At 43.7% G+C, this 19,763-nt stretch overlaps 1 protein-coding gene across 9 annotated transcripts in view; it reads right to left on the bottom strand.

Annotated features, from left to right (window-relative positions):
• Nucleotides 1-19,763, bottom strand: part of Arhgap26 (Rho GTPase activating protein 26) — a 1,368,274-nt gene that overhangs the window by 164,230 nt on the left and 1,184,281 nt on the right. For all 9 annotated transcript variants that reach the window (XM_050161399.1, XM_050161408.1, XM_050161390.1 and 6 more), the window contains one exon: nt 14,030-14,066. In XM_050161399.1, the coding sequence (XP_050017356.1) occupies nt 14,030-14,066 (37 nt within the window). The remainder of the gene's footprint in view (nt 1-14,029; nt 14,067-19,763) is intronic.

The following is a 19,763-nucleotide window of genomic DNA, read 5'->3' as shown; positions in this document are numbered from 1 at the left end:
AATAAGGTACACTTGTAACACAAATCCTGAGCCCTCTCATACACATTGTGTTTTGGTAGGTGGTGAGCTCTTTGGAAAGCACCCAGCACTCCAAACTATCATTGCCAGAGACAAAAATGATTACTAACTCAACCGTCAGCATCTATACTACTACCTTTCCTATATATTATGAAGGACCCAAAACTGCTGGGTCTTAATACAAAACATGAGTTTATGCCACTGTGGTATATGGAATAATTCCAAGAAATTTACAAGTATTTCTTAGAGCTAGGTATCTAAGTATTGGAAATCTGTTTGACATAAAATATACTGCATGATAGAGTTACATCTTAAGTGGAGGCTAAAAAAATGAATTTAAAGAAAAATGATGATAATGAAGGCGATATATGTATATGTAAAAGCAACAATAAAGATGACACACAAGGAACATATCTGAGCTAATGTCTCACATGTCTGAAGCTGGTGCTATACTCAAGCTAGCTAAATGGATGAGATGGTAGGCAGCATGTTCTAACACATTCTAATGTTCCAGCAGTATTATCCTTGCCGGCTTTCCTATCCCACATCCAACTGACATCGGTATCCAATCCATCAGCCAGTCCTGTATGTGATAACTCAAAAATGAACCAAGAACCCTGCCACTTCTTGCTATACTTATGGCTAATACCAGAACCCAAGCCTATAGAGTCCTTTTCCAGGACTACTGCTATCATCTCCTAGATGTTTCTACTTTTGTCCCCTAGAGTCTATTCTTAAATGACAGTCAGCACAGGCCATTCACCTCGTCTCATCACAATGCTCAAGAGCAGTGGTTCTCCGCCTTCCTAATGCTGGGACTCTATAACACAGAGGTTCTCAGCCTTCCTAATGCTGGGACTCTATAACACAGAGGTTCTCAGCCTTCCTAATGCTGGGACTCTATAACACAGAGGTTCTCAACCTTCCTAATGCTGGGACTCTATAACACAGAGGTTCTCAGCCTTCCTAATGCTGGGACTCTATAACACAGAGGTTCTCAACCTTCCTAATGCTGGGACTCTATAATACAGAGGTTCTCAGCCTTCCTAATGCTGGGACTCTATAACACAGAGGTTCTCAACCTTCCTAATGCTGGGACTCTATAACACAGAGGTTCTCAACCTTCCTAATGCTGGGACTCTATAATACAGAGGTTCTCAACTTTCCTAATGCTGGGACTCTATAATACAGAGGTTCTCAGCCTTCCTAATGCTGGGACTCTATAACACAAAGGTTCTCAGCCTTCCTAATGATGCAACACTTAATACAGTTCCTCATGTTGTGACCCCTCTAACCATAAAATTATTTTTGTTGCACCTTCATAACTGTTACATTACAGTTATGAACTGTAACTTAAATAACTGATATGTAGGGTATCTGATATACAACTCCCAAAGGGTCATCACAACCCACAGGTTGAGGACCCCTCCCCCACAAGGGGTGCTTCTCTAATGCTAAGAACACAATTTTATCTCATGATCTCACTGGTCTAGTCCTAGCCTTCCTGGCCACTCTCCTCCGGACCTCCTCCCATAGAACTCCATTCAATCTCTACTTCTAACTGTGTTTGCATGTGGTTGGCCTTTTTTGTTGGCAATACTCATCTGTTAACTTCTCACATGTATCCCTCCCTCTTTTCTCCAGGTTCCTGCTCAAAAGTCACTGCTTAGGAGGCTCTAGTCACCTTACCTAAGTGCCTCTCCCTGATTCTCTAGCCCCTAGTTCTTCATGAATTTCGCCTCTACCAGAAAGTATGCCCTGCTCTACCTATTTACAGTTTGTTGTCAATCTCTCTAGCAGATAGCCTCCAAATTATACAGTGTATACAAATCCTCCAGCCCATTTAATGTGCATGCTTAATTTTTTATATATCAGTTAAAATTTTCCAATTAAAAGTTTAAAAATAAGTCTAGTTTTATGAAGGCAGAGGTTCAATTGGTCTACTTGTGATTTTATTTCAATACATGTTTCCTGAATGAAAAAAAAAATTCATATTTTTCTAGCCAAGAGACCAAGAACCAACAGATAAAATGTCCAAAGACATTAAGGGATGAGCAGCTGACTTAATACAATGAAACGTGTGCACTCACAGGGTGCCATTCATGGCCTGGTCTCTAGGCATCAACCCTGACAATCAAAGCGTTCCCTCCCTGCCTGCCGGAAACACAGCCACTGACCCTCCTTACCAGGTTCTGGGGACAAACAGAAAAAAAATTGAGCTGAAAGAGAGATAGAGTAAAGAAAGAAACATAAAGAGAAGGAAAAGAAAAATCACCGCCTGCCTGGGATAGACCTCTCAACTCTCGGTCTAAATCAAGGAGGCCCAAGGACAGCTGCTAAAAGCGTGCCACTGCTCAGCAGGAGTCAGGAGGCCCAGGGGGCACCATGTCAGCTGTTGCAGAGCAGAGCTGAGGCCTACACAGCCACCACCAGAAAGAGTGTTCCTCTGTGGGACGTAAAACACCAAACCAGGACAGCAACGCTGGAAACATAAGAGTTCACTCAATGACCAGCATCATCAGGACCAGGGCATCTGACCTCCAGAGAATGATTCCTTTTATTAAGATCTTATAGGGGCATTGTACTGACTTCTGAACCAATAAAAATCCGTGAAGACATAAGTATTTCAAACACAGAGCCAAATGCCTCTGCTTATCAGGTCCCTGTCTCCTATCTTTTAAAAACCTACCTTCTACCTCCAGATGTCCCAAAACTGTTAGATTGGTTTTTTGCTTTGTTTTGTTTTTGTTTTTGTTGTTTTGGGTTTTTTGTCACAGAAAATTCTGGGACAGCAGAGATGGAGAAAGAAATGACATTCAGACTCAAAAACCTCATATTTGGTGTCACCACACAATGGTTGTGTGATGGCCAGCCTTCATTTACCTACTCTCCTCACCTTTAAAATGAAGGCAATAGGCAAACCAAATGAGGCAATGCCTGTGAAGATACTCTAAGGAAGTTGAAAGATGGATATGGCTTAGAAAAATAAGGATGTTGCTGATAATAATAACAGTAAAGAGCAATACTTAATGACTACATCTGCACCATAAGCAAAGGCTATGTAACCCCATTTTATTTAATTTACCTGGTAAGTCAAGATGTATGTACTAAAGCCAGTCCAATGTCATACATTACAGAAATAGCATTAGGATGAATTAGGGTGCCTATACATGACTCAATACTACCCCAATCAAAACCTCACAGCCTCTGCTAACCCTTACACACATGTGGTAAGATGTACAATCTGAAATTTTTGATCAGGGTGGGAAGAAATGACTTGAGTTGACCGTAAGTATGCACTTAGACAAAGCCTTAGTTATCTGTAAATGAGGTCAATAATACTACCTCCTCAATAATACTACCTCCTTTATATGGCTCTTTTAACAGTGATCAAGTAATTAGGGTATGTTCAACAGTTAGAACACTGTCCCATATGTAGTATGAACTCTTTAGGCATTAACTATAATAACTAAAATCCTGGACTTAGTGACAGTAGGGACAATTTTTCAACCTCTGTCTCAGCTTCCACTTGCGTTAGGGGTTAAAGAGGTATCTACAGCCCTGTACCATGCTGCCTGACTGAGGTCCAATCTGGGGTGTCAGGAGGTAGTTCCTACCAGTCCAACTTGTAGCCTGTTGTCAATACAGAGCCCATATCACGAGGGAAAGGAAAACATTAGGCCATGGCAAAGTTACATGCTGGCTGCCTCTGTCGGTCTAAAGCTAAGAATGGGTTTCTGAAATGTCTTCCAGGATAAGCAAAAGGGCTTCTGACTGTCTGGGCAAGTTCAAGAAGTCCTGTTGGCAAGTTCAAGGAGCCCTACTGCCAACAGTGTCCTTGGAAGATGGTCTCACCACACAAAACAGCTGGGAACATATGGTATCTGAGGAGTGAGTCCCCCTCTCTCCAGGCTCTACCCATAGCTAAGCCACTCTAGAGTTAAGACGTCACTGCTTTACTAAATATAATTCTAGCTCAATGTAGCCACAGCAAACATGTCACAGGCGGGATTCCTAATAAAAGGCAAAATGCAGAGAGCCAGCACCTGCATAGCCCCTTGCCTGAGCCTCAGAAGATGAAAGTGATGGTCACAGAAGCCTGCATGCACCAGGAGGGAGAAGAAGGCCAAGAGGGTACCGATGGAGCAGGCGGCATGAAGAAGGAACCCCAGGCCATCCCTGGCAAGCAGGACGGAAAGCTGGAAGGGAAGGTGCACTCAGCTGATTGCCTCGTGGACCAGTGCACAGGAGGCCAGGCGTCATGCCCATTAAAGCTTCCACCCTTCTCAGGTTTAAAAGGGGAAATGTTCTATTTATAAGTTACCCAACAGGGGAGACCTGGCAGTCTTTGGATGGCTCCGATCCCAAAGGGATCCTTGTTACCAATGGTTGCCTCCTCCTGCCTCTCTACTGTGGGTGTTCTAACAGCAAAAGGCCGAAGGTGACTGGAAGCAAGAGGGAGGGGGAATTCCCTTTCCTGCCCTTTACTATTTCTGTGAGAATGTGGACATTAGATAATGTAGTCTGAAGGGGTTAGAAGCCTTTTGAAAACAGTGGCCATGCGAACTACTAAGGCTTCCACAGTGATCTTCAAAAATAAATCTTTCCTGTCTGGCAGATCAAGGGGAGCCAAGGCACAGAGATGAAGAGAATCTAGAATCAGAGGGACAACGCCAGGCAAACAGGGAGAGAGGGTAATGCATCCTTGTCCACCTCCTCTCCTAATCATCGGTATTGCCTCAGAAATCAAGACAAGCTTCGATAGCACACCGTGGTGAAGGATTCTGACTCGAATAGCAGCCTAAGGATGAGAGCATACATCAGAGAAACAACAGAGAGTGGCTCTGCTTGTTCTAGAACCTCTGTGTGATGGCAGGGTCCCACATTAAAGGCCAGGCCCTGAGCAATTAGAGCCATCAAAGCATATGGCCCTGGCACACCCATCTCTGAGCACAGGCACTGGAGGAAGCATTGATGGTTCTAACATGGAGATTCATGGAGAATGAATAGGCTGTGACCCCACGGCAGCAAAGGAGACTGCCGACAGAATTCCTTCTAGTCTCCCGTGATGGGCTGCATATGACTAAATAGAGAAGCAGAGCAAGGAGGCCACATGTCAAGAGCAGCAGGAGCCAAGGACCCTGGCCACTGGCTCTGCTTCTCAACTATATACTCTTGAGTTCCATTTGCTCAGTGAAAACCTAGATATGAGAACACCATTTCTGTACGTGGTGGCCTTTTACATGCCACTCATCATTCTCCCTGCCAAAATCTCATGCCATCCTACCAGACTAGTTTTAAAATTCACCGTGTGGTAAGTGAAGAGTTCACAAACTACAGCCCATGGGTTAGCATTACCACTGCCTGTTCGGAAAATAAAGCTTTACTGGACAACACTTGTCCATTTATTCATGGCTTTTGTCACATTAGTGCAATACAGAAACTCAACAGTTCCACAAAATCAAGGTATTTACTCTCTGCCCCTTTACTAAAAAGCATGATCTCTGTGCTAAATAATGGCATTTACAAAATCAACAAACTTATTTTGCTTATGCCTCCAGTTCATATCACGTTAAGTAAGTATTATAAACAGCAATTTAGAATGTTCCTGTGACATGCACACTGAGAAGTTCACCTACCAGAATTAAATGAATACTAAATGACCATCACAAATATTATCAAGACATATTTTTATGATATGGAAAATTCTTGTACATTTTTAAAACAGAATGGAAATAGGTTTATTCAGCATAATGTTAATTAAGTCAAAATCCATAGTGGTAGTGGTAATATAAGACATTATAAACAATTCAAGAATGAACTATCCCTGGGCTTACAGATTAATTTTACTGTTTTGAAAATTATTTTGCTATATTTCCTTAATAGTCTACAAATTCATATTACTGAATAGCAAGAAAGAATATATGTTTTTAAATCTGCTTCAGAGTAAAGTTTAGAGATGGAATGTCTACACCCTACAAACAGTAGACAGTAACCCCAGATCCACACGGAGCATTCACCGCTGTTCTCGCCACCTCTCCGTGTGGACAACAAACAGAATCTACGGTGGGTTCTTCAAAATAATTCAAATACAAATGATTCTCATAAGAGTATTAGATGAAAAGGCAATTGCAAGGAAGGAGTGAGTAAGAACTGTGACCACAGAGCTCCTACAGTTCCATCTAGGAAGAAGTACAAGCAGGAGTGAAAAGGGAATGAAAATGAGAATGGGAAGCAGGGTGAACTATCTCCATTGTACTTTGAAAAGCCAGGCAGTCAACACTGGACTATGCCCTGATGTCTATGAGGACTAAAGCTTATAGCAACAAGGGCACAAAGATTTAGATACAACCTGATTAGCCTACTGATTTGGGCTAAGCCTCAGATAGGGCAGGTGGTACCATGAACACCACATTAAGAAACGGGGTCCTCTCTGTCCCAGTCTATAAGTTTTTGGCCTTTAACCAGCTAGAGAAGCAGAGGGAGACTACATTTCCGTTAAAACTATCACCTCTACCGAAGTGAACAGGTAGTGACCTATATTATTTAAGCCTCAAATCCTAGAAGTATCGGACTCTCTCGCTGGATTGATGGAGCTTCTCCCACATGTTCTTGGCACTGTAACTGCTCCTCAGTTGGGAAAAGCAGCCAAGGTAGAGAACAAGTCATTTCCCAATTTCTCCTCTACTTCTGACCTGTGCTGCTTTCAATCCTCAGTCTTTGGAAAATAAATCTCACAACTCTAGCCAACGGATAGGTGTGGAACAAGACTAACTAAGCACCAAGGTGGCAAAGGAGCCCAGAGGAGCGGCTGGAGGGACAGATCTGGCCTAGTGCAGAGCCTGCCTTTGTATAGTGAAGGAGGAGAAGAGTGGATCCTTGACCCTCATGATGACTGCCTTCTCAATGGGAGGTTCAGGCAGCAGGAAATCAAGCTCCACTGGCTGCAACTCCATTCTCCCTTTTCCTTTTCTGCTTGGTCATAACTGACCACCTAAAGAGCTCAGAGCTTCTGACATTCTAGGAACAACCAAAGGAATGTTCACTGTCCACAGAACTACCAGGACATGATGAGTAACAACAAGAGCAGATTGTTTTCTGACTTGAATATTTCAGGAAAAAGTCAACCAAGAACACACAAGACCACTAGGCAGAAAACTAAAACTGAAATAAAAGGATGTAGGTCTGAGAAAATGGAAGGACATTCAAAGTTCTTGGAGAAGATGACAAGATTACAGACAAAAGTGTTTATCTTCCTGAAAAAAAAATCAACCTATTTAATTAACATAATCTTAAATGCAAATGAAATTCTCAGGGTTGAAGAACTTACTAAACTTATTGTCAAAGAACAAATGTCTACAGCCAACCCCTAAAAGGACAGTCAGTAATGAGGGAGGGAGGGAGGGAGGGAGGGAGGGAGGGAGGGAGGGAGGGAGGGAGGGAGGGAGGACAAAAGTGGGTAGAGGAGGAAAGGTAAATGGATATGGATGCACAGCATCAGGATTTGAGCCAAATTATGCTTCTTCAAAATACAATTTGAAAATCAGGAGCCAGAAAGGAAATCAGAGACAAAATTTAGAAGATGATATAAATGCATACAGAATACAGACCTCTAGCAGGCACTAGGCCACAGGTTTACTCCACAGCATCAAGGAAGAACAGACAAAAAAACATCAATAAGTAACAGATGGAAAAGTGAACTTTAAATATCCAAACTAGGCTGGACATTTACTTCAGAGGCTTGCTTAAATCCTTATTCATGTCTAAAATGAATAAGAATTACTATCTAGATAGAAATACCTTTACACATATGCAGGGAAAGATGGCAATGGTCACTGAAAATGGACAAAGGACATGAACAAGCCACTAAGAGAAGAGGATGCCCAGAGGACTGGCAGGCGGTTTGAGTAGACAGTCAAAACTCTTGCTTATCAGAGAAAGACATCTGCTAGTGTGCAAGTGTATTAGACCAGCAAGAAATCACAAGGCTGAGTAAGAGTGGGTGTTGGCAAGAATGGAGAAATGTGCATTCGGGGCTGAGAGGGCTGTAGATAGAGCACTGTGGAGAGCATGGTAGACTTAAGTTACCATGGTCTGGGAACTGGACCAGAAAATATAACCCCAGAACAGCATCACACACGCCCATACTACATACATGTTCACGTGATGACTAGGACTCAGAGATGAGCAGCTGAGGAGACAAGAGCACATCTCGACAAAACCAGATACACCTTAGAGTAGATGGCAGTCAGAGGCACCATCTAGAGACACGAGGGACAATATGAATGACACCTAACACAGGCTGGGAGATGAAACAGATCAGAACAAGACATAGAACCATCTGTATAATTAAAGAACACTGGTAAATAGATAAGGCGTTACAAATAATGTACTTTAAAAGTGCAGACTAGGCCAGGCAGCAGTGGCGCATGCCTTTAATCCCAGCACTCGGGAGGCAGAGGCAGGCGGATTTCTGTGAATTCGAGGCCATGATGGTCTAGAGAGTGAGTTCCAGGACAGCCAGAGCTACACAGAGAAAGCCTGTCTTGACATCCCCTCCCCAATAAAGTGTAAACTAGAATAGTGCTCTAAGGCAGAACCAAAGAACACAGGGAAGAAAAGAAGTAGAAGAAAACAAATGAATAAATGGAAGACGGGTTCAAGAAACTCACGAAAAATGATGACAATGCCAGAACAGAGAAGCAAGGGAAGGGCTCTCTACCTGAGGCCTGAACAGAACACCCAGAAGATAAAATAAAAAGAGTCTGTAAAGAACTGTGCATGTTTTGTCTGTGGCTATCCTCTATCTACTAAGTAAGCAACCTGAAACCCCAGCAGCCAACAAATGCCGTTTACCAATGTGTTTCATACCCACAGGCACTGTATGCCCTGAGAGAAACCTCACAGGCAAGTTAACAAATTCAGACAAGTCTACGAAAGAATTCCCATCAGCTATTTGCCCCCTTCAGAACAAGCTGGCTCTATGATAAGAGGTTTGTATTCACACTCCCACCAAAACGTTTGAGAAAACAAAATACTGCCTTGTGCTGACATTTAGAATTTGCCCAGAAAAGCAATAGTCGACTATTAAATTCCTATCAGATTGACTCATTACCTTTAAGAGAGCTTAAATGGGGCATTAAAAAAATGGTAGATCAAGATCTTTAGCAACAGTGCTACCCGTGACAGATAAGCCCAATGAAGATGAAAAGAAACAATAGCTTCAAGGTGTGGGCTGGAGCCAAGCGGTAGACGATCTGCCTTGCATGCCCGACGCCCTAGGTTTAATTCTTATACTGGAGGGAGGTAAAAACTGGCATATTATGGAAGAAGATGTTAGTACTAAGGACGGAAGGCAACACCAACCCAGATGACTACTGCTGCCAGCCTGGAAGTCAGTGAACAGTAAACACTGGCCACGAGTTTTTCACTCCATCATTATCACTCCTCCTTGCTCGATAGAAGGGTTTTCGGTAACCAACACAAGTGCAGCTCTGTCTGGGAAGAGCAAGAGGCAGAACCAACTGTTCAGGCAGACTCTGCACTCTTCCTACGGGACTCTTTGATCAGTTTTTGCTCAAGAAAAGTAGAATATCCTTGCCTTGTGTTTGGGAAGACAACCATTGTGGTTGGGGAAAATGTAGACTAAATTTTATCCTCTGAGCTTATTAGCCTCAATTTCTTCATCTACAAGTCAAATCAAAAACTTCTAACAAAGCCTGGTATAGCGGTACACACCTTTAGTCTCAGCACTTGGGAAGCAGAGATAGGTGGATTTCTGAGTTTGAGATCAATTTGGTCTTGGAAAACAAAACAAACAAAAGAGAAGGGAGGGAGGGATGAAATTCCCAACTAATTTAATCTAATAAATCTTTAGTACCTGACACATATTAAGTGTTTATTTAACCGCTATTGCTATAAAATACTTTAGCAGTGGACAATGTACTTTACACAGAAACACACTAGAAACTGGACACTACCCAGTAAGCCATTTTCCATCTTGATTTAGTATCTGATGATCAATGTAGCTCAAGACCTTTTCCTATCAAACACCTAGATGAGTTCTCTAACTTCTCCTATTTTGTTCCACTGCTCATTTACATTAAAAGCTCAATTAATGGCTGGGTGGTGGTACACACACACCTTTAATCCCAGCACTCAGGAGGCAGAGGCAGGCAGATCTCTGTGAGTTCGAGGCCAGCCTTGTCTACAGAGTGAGTTCCAGGTCAGGCTCCAAAGCTACACAGAGAAACCCTATCTTGACAAACAAATGAACAAAAAAAGTTCAACTAATGATCTACTACAGGCACCAAATATCTCTTGTTCCCTTTTGTCTTTCTCTTCACATATTTGTGTGTTATGTGTGTGGCGTGTTTATATGTACATGTATTTGCATGTGTGGGACCACTTACATTTATACATGCACGTAGAAGCCCAGGGTTGCTGCTTGGAATCTTTCTGGATCATTCTTCTACCTTATCCTTTGAGGCAGGTCTATTACTCAAATCCAGAGCTCTCCAACTAGCCTCGTCTCACTGTCCAGCTTGCTCCGGGATCCCTTGTTTCCACCTTCCCGTGCTCGATTAACACTGGGGCTGCCATGCGCACCGACAGTCTGTGGGCTCCAGGGATCTGAACTCCAGTCCTTGTGTTTGTTCAGTGCTTTGACTGCTGAGTCATTACCACATCCCTCCTGCCTCAGTTTCCCACCCTGCCCTGAGATAAAAGCAGCATAAGGAATGAAGTTTTATTTGGCTCAGGATTTTGGCTCAGCACTGTGGGAAAGTCAAGGCAACATCCACTTGAAGTAGCTCCTCATGTTACATTTGCAGTCAATAGCAGAGGGCAAGGAACTCGTACCTTCCTGGTAGTCTCAGCTCCTTTTCCTCTTCTCATTTAGTCCAGGGCCCCGCCAACAAAATGGTGTTGCCACATTCAGAGAGAATCTCCCCAGTCCCAATTAATCCAATTAAACTCTCACAGGCTAAGCTAACCTAGACATACTTCATAAAGATTTCCTGTCCAGGTGATTCTACACAGTCTGACAGTCAAAAACAGACACCATGCAGCCCTTGTTCTTACCAAAGGTTGCACACTACTCTGCAATTTGCTCCATTTGATTGTAAACTTCCCTGTTGTACTTTAAACATTTTTGTACTTTAGAAAATACTGTTGAGTCAAAGGATAGCCGATTTTTGAAGGCTTCTAAGAAACTATGGGAGTGGTCAACTAATGACTGGTCCAGCTTGAAACCCATACTCTGAGAGGGACCTGTGTCATCCATGACACTGCTTACAAGGCCAGGACCCGAGGCTGGACAGCCCAGAAACCAAGGATAGAACCAAACATGTCTGGCAAAAAGAAGAAAGAAAGTCAATGAAGTGATTCCTAATGATAGTCTGCTCGACTTGTAGATTCATGCCTAGCCCAATTGTCAGAGAGGCTTCACCCAGCAACTAATGGGAACAGATGCAGAGACCCACAGCCAAACATCAGGCAGACTTCTGGAAATCCTGTAGAAAAGGGGGCATTAGGAAGACCTCTGGAAATCCAGAGAAGAGAGGGAGGAAGAATTATGGGAGCTAGAGTAAGGACAGACACCACAAGAAAACCTGCAGAATCAACTAAACTGGGCTCATGGGGCTCACCAAGACTGAACCACCAACCAGAGCACTTACATGGATGGCACTCTGCACATTAGGCACTCTGCACATTATATTACAGTTGTGCAGCTTGGTCTTCTTCTGGGACTCCTAGTAGTAGGAGCTGTCTCTGACTCTGTTGCCTGTTTTTAGGACCCTTCCCTTCTACTGGGTTGCCTCATCCAGTCTTAATAAGAGAGGAGGTGCCTACTCACACTGCAACTTGAAATGCCATGGCTGACTGATATAAATGGGAGACCTTCCTTTTTCTGAAGAGAAAGGAGAAGGAATGAATGGGAGGGGGTAAGAAGGGAGGTTGTGGGAGGAACTGGGAAGAGTGGAGGAAGAGGAAACTGTCACTGGGATGGGGAAAAATAATTTTTAAAAAGTAATAATAAAAAAGAAAATACTATTGAATCAAAGGTTAGATACTTTTTGAAGGCTTCCAAGCATATTCCTAAAATGCTTGTGAAGCAAGAGGACTAACCAACATACCTGCAATAAAATCATTTAAAACAGAATGTTTTCAAGTTGCTGTTACCACTTAAACAGAAGACTAAGCTCACAGGGCCAACAGGTGAGCATGTGACAGAGAACTCTGTATGTACTGCACAGCTCTTGTGGTCTCTAGCCATCTTTACTAAGAAGCACTATTTCCCTGCCTGGGGCCTCATATGGGAAGCCCTTCATTCAGACTTCCAGGTAACCATACTTCCTATCCTGGTGGCTTCCCTGATTTACCCCAGAGAAGCTTTCCTGCACCCATTTCATACAGTATTCTAATAACTCTATCAAAGCACGTTCTTTTTCAGCCTATGCTCACTGGATGGTATCTTTCCTGGGACTCTGACTCTGCAGGGAAGACAGGCAAGGACAGCTCTGTGTCATCCTAGTGGTATCCAGAAGACCCTTCCTGGTGGGTTCCTGCATCCCTGGAGCTGGTCTGCCTGCCAGCCTGTGCCTTCATCTGTCCATCACTAAGTTACACTACAGCCTTCCACACTGCTTCACTGTTAAACTAAGAGTTCTGCTCCCCACCCCTTCAGCAGGTCACCCAGGAAGCTTTAAACAATCTGCTTAAATGGGGGAATGGGGTTGGTCGTGGAGGGGCGGGCAGAGCACCACTCCGTTTCCTTAAATATTTACTTGAAAGTTTTCCTTTATTCAATTTTTGAAGAGAAAACAAAGCAAACAAAGCCCGGTTTTCCTGTCATAAAAGCTTTTGGCAACTGCGGCCATTACGGGTCACTTAATATTTTATCCGTATCTTCTGGCAAGGGCTAAAGACAGAGCTCAGTCGGTAGTGTGCTTGTTTCTCATATATCTACAAAGTACTGGGTTTGAGGCACAGCACTGCATAAAGTAGGCATCACTGTGCACACCTGTTAACCCAGAAGGCTCAGAAGTTCATCTTTGGCTGGGTGCTTGAGGCCAGCCTGGGCTATAGACCCTGTTGTTCGTTTGTTGTTGTTTTAGTGATTTGGCAAAGTCGTTATTTAAAAGAAAAAAAAAAAGAATAAAAGAGAAGAATCTGCTTCATAATGGCTAATGGCTTTCAATCAGCACAAGTGAAAAGGCTTGCCCTTTTGTCCACCCAGAGAGCACTGCTCTGCTCCACTCATCTCTTGACACTACTGTAGTGCATGGCAGGGCCACCTCTCAATTTTTTCAAGTGGATTTTCTAGAGCAAAGCTGAGGCCAGAGACAGGGTTTCCTTTGTACACTGGGGCACCTGGGAAGGAGTCTGCTTTAGTCTTAGGCACCAAGGGGATAATCAGGTTGAAGCACTTGCCCAGCAGGGGTTTCCTTCTAATCCCATTGACTTTGCAGTTACAGGTGCCCTTGGAAGAGGTGATGAAGCACCATGCTGCTGGCCTGCAGCAGGGGAAGTGCTGCTTTCCACAGAGGCTGCCCAGGGCCCTTCAAAGAACAGTATCCCCTCCCCTCCCCTTCTCTCCCCAGTCTTCCCTCTCAAAGAGCCACAAAGGAAACAGAGTTAGCAAGCCATCCTTTGCTATTGCCATTTCAGGGCTGCAGACAGTGCCAGGGGCTTTCTGACAGCAGTGGACTCTCAGTTTTCTGAGTATTGAGTGACTTATAAGTGGTGATTGGGGCTACCATCTTAATAAGAGCTGCGACCACCTGAGATAATGCGTATAAGAGCACCACGCAAAGTATGAAGTCTTGTTTAAATGCAAGAGGTCACTACAGTCTTGCTAATCTTGCTCAGGAAATAATCCTCCGAAGAGAGGCCGACCCAGCATGCCCAGGGCACCTCCTGGTGGCTCAGGCCTGAAGTGGCAATTCTCAAAGCCTCCCCTCCTGGCCCCCACTCTGACTATAGAAAATGACCCAAACATTATACTTACTCCCTTCATTCTGGCTGTCTTTGTTTGAGTTGTAGACCTGGAAAATAGAAAAAGAAATTCACTTTGTGTGCATTTTATACCAGCCTACAGATTCACTGTAGAAAACCTCGTGCCAGAAGGCAGTTTCTGCGTCCCTCATGAGAACACCCTAAGTTCTTACTCCCCAGCATGCACTTAGCTGTTCCCAAACAAGCATGGGTCAGAACCACCTATAGAACTGTGTGGTGTGGGTGTGTGTGTGTGGTGGAGGGGTCAGCTGACCTTTTGGAAATGGCAAACAAATTGATCTGCATATGTAAATTAAAAGAAGAGAATGTCAAGTTGGTTGCGAATCGGTGATTACTGACTGCACACCAGCCAACGTCGTGAGCATTTCACAAGAACTATCTCCAGCTACATAAAAGCCATGCTTGGCAAGAGCAGTTGCTTCCACTGTTGTACAGCTGGAAAACGTGAGGCTTACAAAGGTGGAATGGGTTTTTATAGTGAGCTAAAGGCAAAGTGTGGGCAAAGATACATTACAAACTGTTGAGTGCTAACCCTGGGAATACCAGTGCCCCTTTACTCTATCTGTGGATTTTAATATTATACTGAGAATGTATTTACAACAAAACTCCTTAAACAGTTGATAGAAATCATAAAAGAAAATGTGGTTTGATAGTAAAAAGGGAAGTTTCCCACTATGACATGCTACAAGTTATTCTGCAAAGGTCAAGACAATGACATTCAGGCTCTGAGTGCCAGGAGGCAAACATCATTATTATGTTGCTTAAATATCAGAAGAGAAAACAATTTTCACAAAATTAAAAATACAACTTTTGAGGGGGATAGAGAATCTAATTAGCAGAACCATTCTTCTTTGCCTGTGCTGCAAAGAGAGGCTGGTACTCAGTGTCCCTCAAATCTGGTGACAGGTCTCTATCATTCGTCAATTGCAAAAATTACTCTGTAAATACCACATGTGACCCATGGTCCACTCAAAAGCAAAGGAGAGGCTCGCTTTTGTGATTGGCACAGACTGCCGACTCCTGAAGTGCTGTTGCTATTAGGAGAAATGCAGTGAAATCTCTGCTCAGGAAAAGAAAACAATCATGGGGCCAAACCCTCCTCTGTAGGTATAAAAGGCATGGGGTTAAACTGGCCATCATAACTTAAATACCTACTTTTTTAATCAACCATCCCCAGGGATTCTGTTGGCCACGCTCAGCTAAGAAATGTTATTTAACTCCTAAAGGAACTAAGCCAAGCATTTCTGAAAACGCAGCATTAAATTCCCCCTAAAATTAGTTTTCCACTAAAACATGTAGATGGGAATAGCTAGTCAAGAGTGGGGCAATGGGTTCACCTTGGACAGAGTTGGCCTTAACTTCTTTGGGTCTCTGTCTCTATAAAAAGAAACTGCCCAAAAAGTCTCAGGATTATCAAACCCCAAATCCAAGAGATCACTTACTTTGTTATTATATTTATCACACATATTATATTTATTCTTTAAAGAAGACTGACGTCACACAGCCCCTTAACAAAGACTAGATGACAAGCATAAAAGAACTTCAGCCCTTAGGAAGGATGCTCCAATACCTAATTCACCATCCAAGCACACACTTAAAATCCTAGAAACAAGGCATCAAAAGACTTCACCACCTGTCACTTGGTTAGACTGGATTCTCATGTCCTCATCTCAGAAATGGGGGAGGGGGTGTGATAATAGCTGTTTGGCATACTCCTCCCCAAACTACTGAGTACCCAGTGAGTTTGTGTCAACACGAGACAAATGAGGGTGATTTGGCCTGTTTGTGACAATAAGAATGGCTTAACTGTCACAGAATTTGGGGGAAAGATAGAAACCCACAAAGTCTAGGGGAAGGCCACCACCAAGGCTGTGCTGATTCCTATCTGAAATTAAAACAGCGAGTGGCTCTCTGAGCAGCCATTCATCACTGGCATAAATGAACTGCCTGGGCTGCATCAGCATTTGCTAATGGATCTCCATGGCACTGCAAGAAGGTGACAAGGGAACTTAGAGAGCAGCAGGTAGCCAAATGCCAAGTCCTTTGGCTTCCATGGGTTTTATTCATGTGACTATCAAAAAAGGGATACTGGCTTTGAATCTTTCCCAGTCCCCTGCATTCCTTTGCCTGGGTTAACAAGTGTTTATTGAGTACCTGCACCAGCCAGGCAGTGACTTAGGTGTTGCGGATACAGATGAGGAGCAGCTATGAGCTCTGCTCCCATGGAACTTTCCTACCTATGAAGAAAACCAATCTACAAATATGATTCCTTCAAACACTGACAAGAACAATGAAGATCAGAAAACAAGGCAGTGCCGGTCTGGTGAGGTGAAAAGCTCTCGTGAAAAGAAAATATTTCCGTAAATTTAAATGATGAAAGGGGAGCTCCTTAGAAAGGTCTAGGTACCCAAGTCCAGGGGTCCTGAGTTAGGAAAAAGACCTGCCTGATGGAGGAGGAAGGTCAGTGTGGTTGGCAATTACTACATGGCAGAGAAGCATGAGAAATAATGGCAAGACTATGAGGTTCAGCGGGTCCCTACCAGGGCCTTGCTCAGGGAGGAAAACGGGTTTTCAGGTGACATCCAGAACCAGCAACCCATCACGACTACATTCTAGAAGCTTGGAAAGCAGAGCAAGGGCAACACAGGAGGAGACATCGTTTTGGCAAAATCATTTGTTTTTCCTTCCAGCTCCCCTTGATCACTGCATTTCTCCCATTCAATCCAAACATTCTATCCAAGAGAAACTTGTTAAGATTGTAAATGGCAAAATCCAGAAAGAACAGTGAAACACAGGGCTCTCAGCCCTCCTTAATTAAGAGGCAAATCCATGCCAAATTACTTTCTTTCCAGGTTTCCTGAGTCTTGGGAGACCCCTGCCTGGAACACCCAAAGACTCTTTGAGCTGGAGAGGTGTGATCAATGAGCCAAAGACGCCAGAAGCATGTTCTACCCAACCCTCCAAGGCCAAGCCATTAATCTCTGTCTGGTCTGGTAAATGAGCCAAAGACAATGAGTTTTGAAATAAGGCTAACAAACCAATCCTGCCAGGACTATGTGATCATATCGCCCAACAAGGTAGACTAGGGCAGGCAGCAACCTCACCATCATAGGAACCTGATAGAGGCTTGGGAGCAGCACTATAGGATGGCTTTGTATCCCAAGCACTTACAAGTGTCAAACATGATAGCACCCAATTCTTGAAACAGCAAACGGATTAGCTTTATTGTCACTATCATTGTACAGGTCTGAAACCTGAGGCTCCGAGTGTATCCAAAACCACAAAGCCACTTAGGTCCTCGGCAAGGATATTTCAGTCCCCTTTACCAATCCAGGTAGGAGCAAATGTATGTAAGCACCGTGCCTCCCCAGTGGTCAGCACTGTGACTCATACACTAGTAGAAGAAAAGGACCTCCACGGCGCTATTTAAAATGCTTGGCCAGTTCTGCCTTATCCTTCTTCCATCTGTCTCATGGCTGCCCACTAACATCATACTCAAGCTCGGAGGCCAGAACAATGTCCTGAGTTAAGAGATCTCTTTGCCTGTGGCTTTTGTCTTGTGACTAGCAGTTATATTGGGTACGTGTTTTCGGGCGGGCCTCTGAAGAACTCTGTCTTCACAGGGGAGAGCCCAGATCAACTCAAGGGAGCAGAGAGGGCAATAGATGAGGCCTGAGTTCTGGCTCACAGGGATGAAACAGTGCACCTTTTCAACAGCACAGGTGAAGCTGAAGTCTGTCCGTCCAAGTTGGCCACAGTGTCCCACGACCCAGGCACAGAAGAGTGTCTGAACCCTGTGGCACTAGTGACTCTGAGGCAGGCATGCTCTGAACATGAAGCCTTGGTAATCAGCCATGCCAATGAGTACTTTATTTTCACACACGCTTCTAGTGAATAGAAATTGCATGTGTTTATCTTATCAGAGTCTTCTGTGAGTCATTAAGAACAATCCCAACAGATGTAAGAATTTTAAGCATCCTATAGGCATTGTCTGATTCTGTCCCCACACCACCCCAGTTATTCCCAGTGCCGACTGCAAAACTGAGGATGTAGAGGCCTCAGGTTGGTTCCTGGAGATGAGGGAACTACTAGGAAAAGTCCAGTCTGTCCCTCAAGCCCAGGCACTTACCCACAAACCCCATGACACAGAAGACAAGGTGATGCTAGTGGTGGTGATAAAGGTGAAGTGCTATCAAGCAGAGAAAGGGAGTCACAAGAACAACTGGCCCTGAGTCAGAGAGAAACTGAAACTGAGAACGGGCTTCAGATTCTGGCCTGATACACCTGCCACAGGCCCGTGCAGCCCTGGTCACTACTGTGGGAGAGACCCCACATGTTCTCTCTGAACCAGTGAACTCCATCCTGACACGATCACCACGCCAGCAAAGCAGGACTTTCACCCGATCACAGGGCCATGTGAGTCCCCACGTCCTTACCAAGAAACTACAATGGGGAGACAATTGGATAAATTAGAAGGCACAGAAAGCATTCATATGTTTTCTCTGCAACAAATGTGATTTTGCAGTAAATTCTCTAAACTGCCAAGCCAATTCAATTTACATGTCCCCAGAGGATTAAAAGGAAATGCACATAGTCATTTGGGTTCTCAGAATGTTTCTGTGAGTTACCTTTCAGTACCATTATCTAAGCCGTATTGTGAAAGCACAAACAAGTACTTTTTCAAAAGTACACAAATGAAAGCATATGTAAAAACAATAATTGGGTGAACCAACCTGACTTTTCCTTTGGACAAATAGCTGTGCTAGTACTTGGCCACACACTTCAGATCAAAATCTGTTCAAATGAAAGCATCAGAGAAATAGGCTCACAGACAAACTTATTTAAAACTATCGGTCCTACATAAATTGTACTATTTTACCCGAACTCAGTCCCAAACTCTGATTCCCTGAGGCCTCTCCCAAGTAACCTAAGATATGTAAAGCTCACCCCACTTGAACATTCCCCTATGCATCAATGTGGGGGTACAATAAACAAAGTTATGAGTCAACATCTTAGAACAGCGCTTAGGCAGGGTCTGTATCACTAGACAGTATCAGGTCCTTTATCTGTGTGACATAAAGAGTCCACTGTTACTAAAGCCTACACTGTCTGTCTGTCTGTCAGGGACAGGGTCTCTCTATGTAGCCCAAGCTTCCCTAGAACTCCTACAAAGCCCTCCACAAAGAACCCTGGCAGTATCACCATTATTCTCCCCCTCTTTACAGGTTTTGCTTAAAATAGATAAATAAACATGAACCATCTCTGCTTTGAGAGAAGTTACCGCTTAATGGGTAAATGGCTAAGGACAGAGTGTAGTTTGAGTTACCTCTAGTGGTGCTGATCTCATTAGCAATGTTATACATCTAATAGACACTAATTTAAAAAATAAAGTGAAAAAGAGACCCTCTAAGGCCAACTTTTACACAAAATATTCTTTTTTTTAAATTTATTTATTTATTTATTAAAGATTTCTATCTCTTCCCCTCCCCTTTCCCTCCCCCTCCCCCAATTAAGTCCCCCTCCCTCGTCAGCCCAAAAAGCAATCAGGGTTCTCTGCCCTGTGGGAAGTCCAAGGACCACCCACCTCCATCCAGGTCTAGTAAGGTTTGCATCCACGAAACTGCCTAGGCTCCCACTAAACCATTAGGTCCAGTAGAATCAAAAACCCTTTGCCATTGTTCTTGAGGTCTCAGTAGTCCTCCTTGTCCGCTATGTTCAGCAAGACC

This window comes from Alexandromys fortis, unplaced genomic scaffold, assembly GCF_014885135.2.
Source record: "Alexandromys fortis isolate MF-2015 unplaced genomic scaffold, M_Fortis_MF-2015_v1.1 scaffold_17, whole genome shotgun sequence".
In the NCBI taxonomy this organism is placed as follows: domain Eukaryota; kingdom Metazoa; phylum Chordata; class Mammalia; order Rodentia; family Cricetidae; genus Alexandromys; species Alexandromys fortis.
Note: the sequence above shows the minus strand (reverse complement) of the source record. Positions and strands in the feature narration are given on the sequence as shown.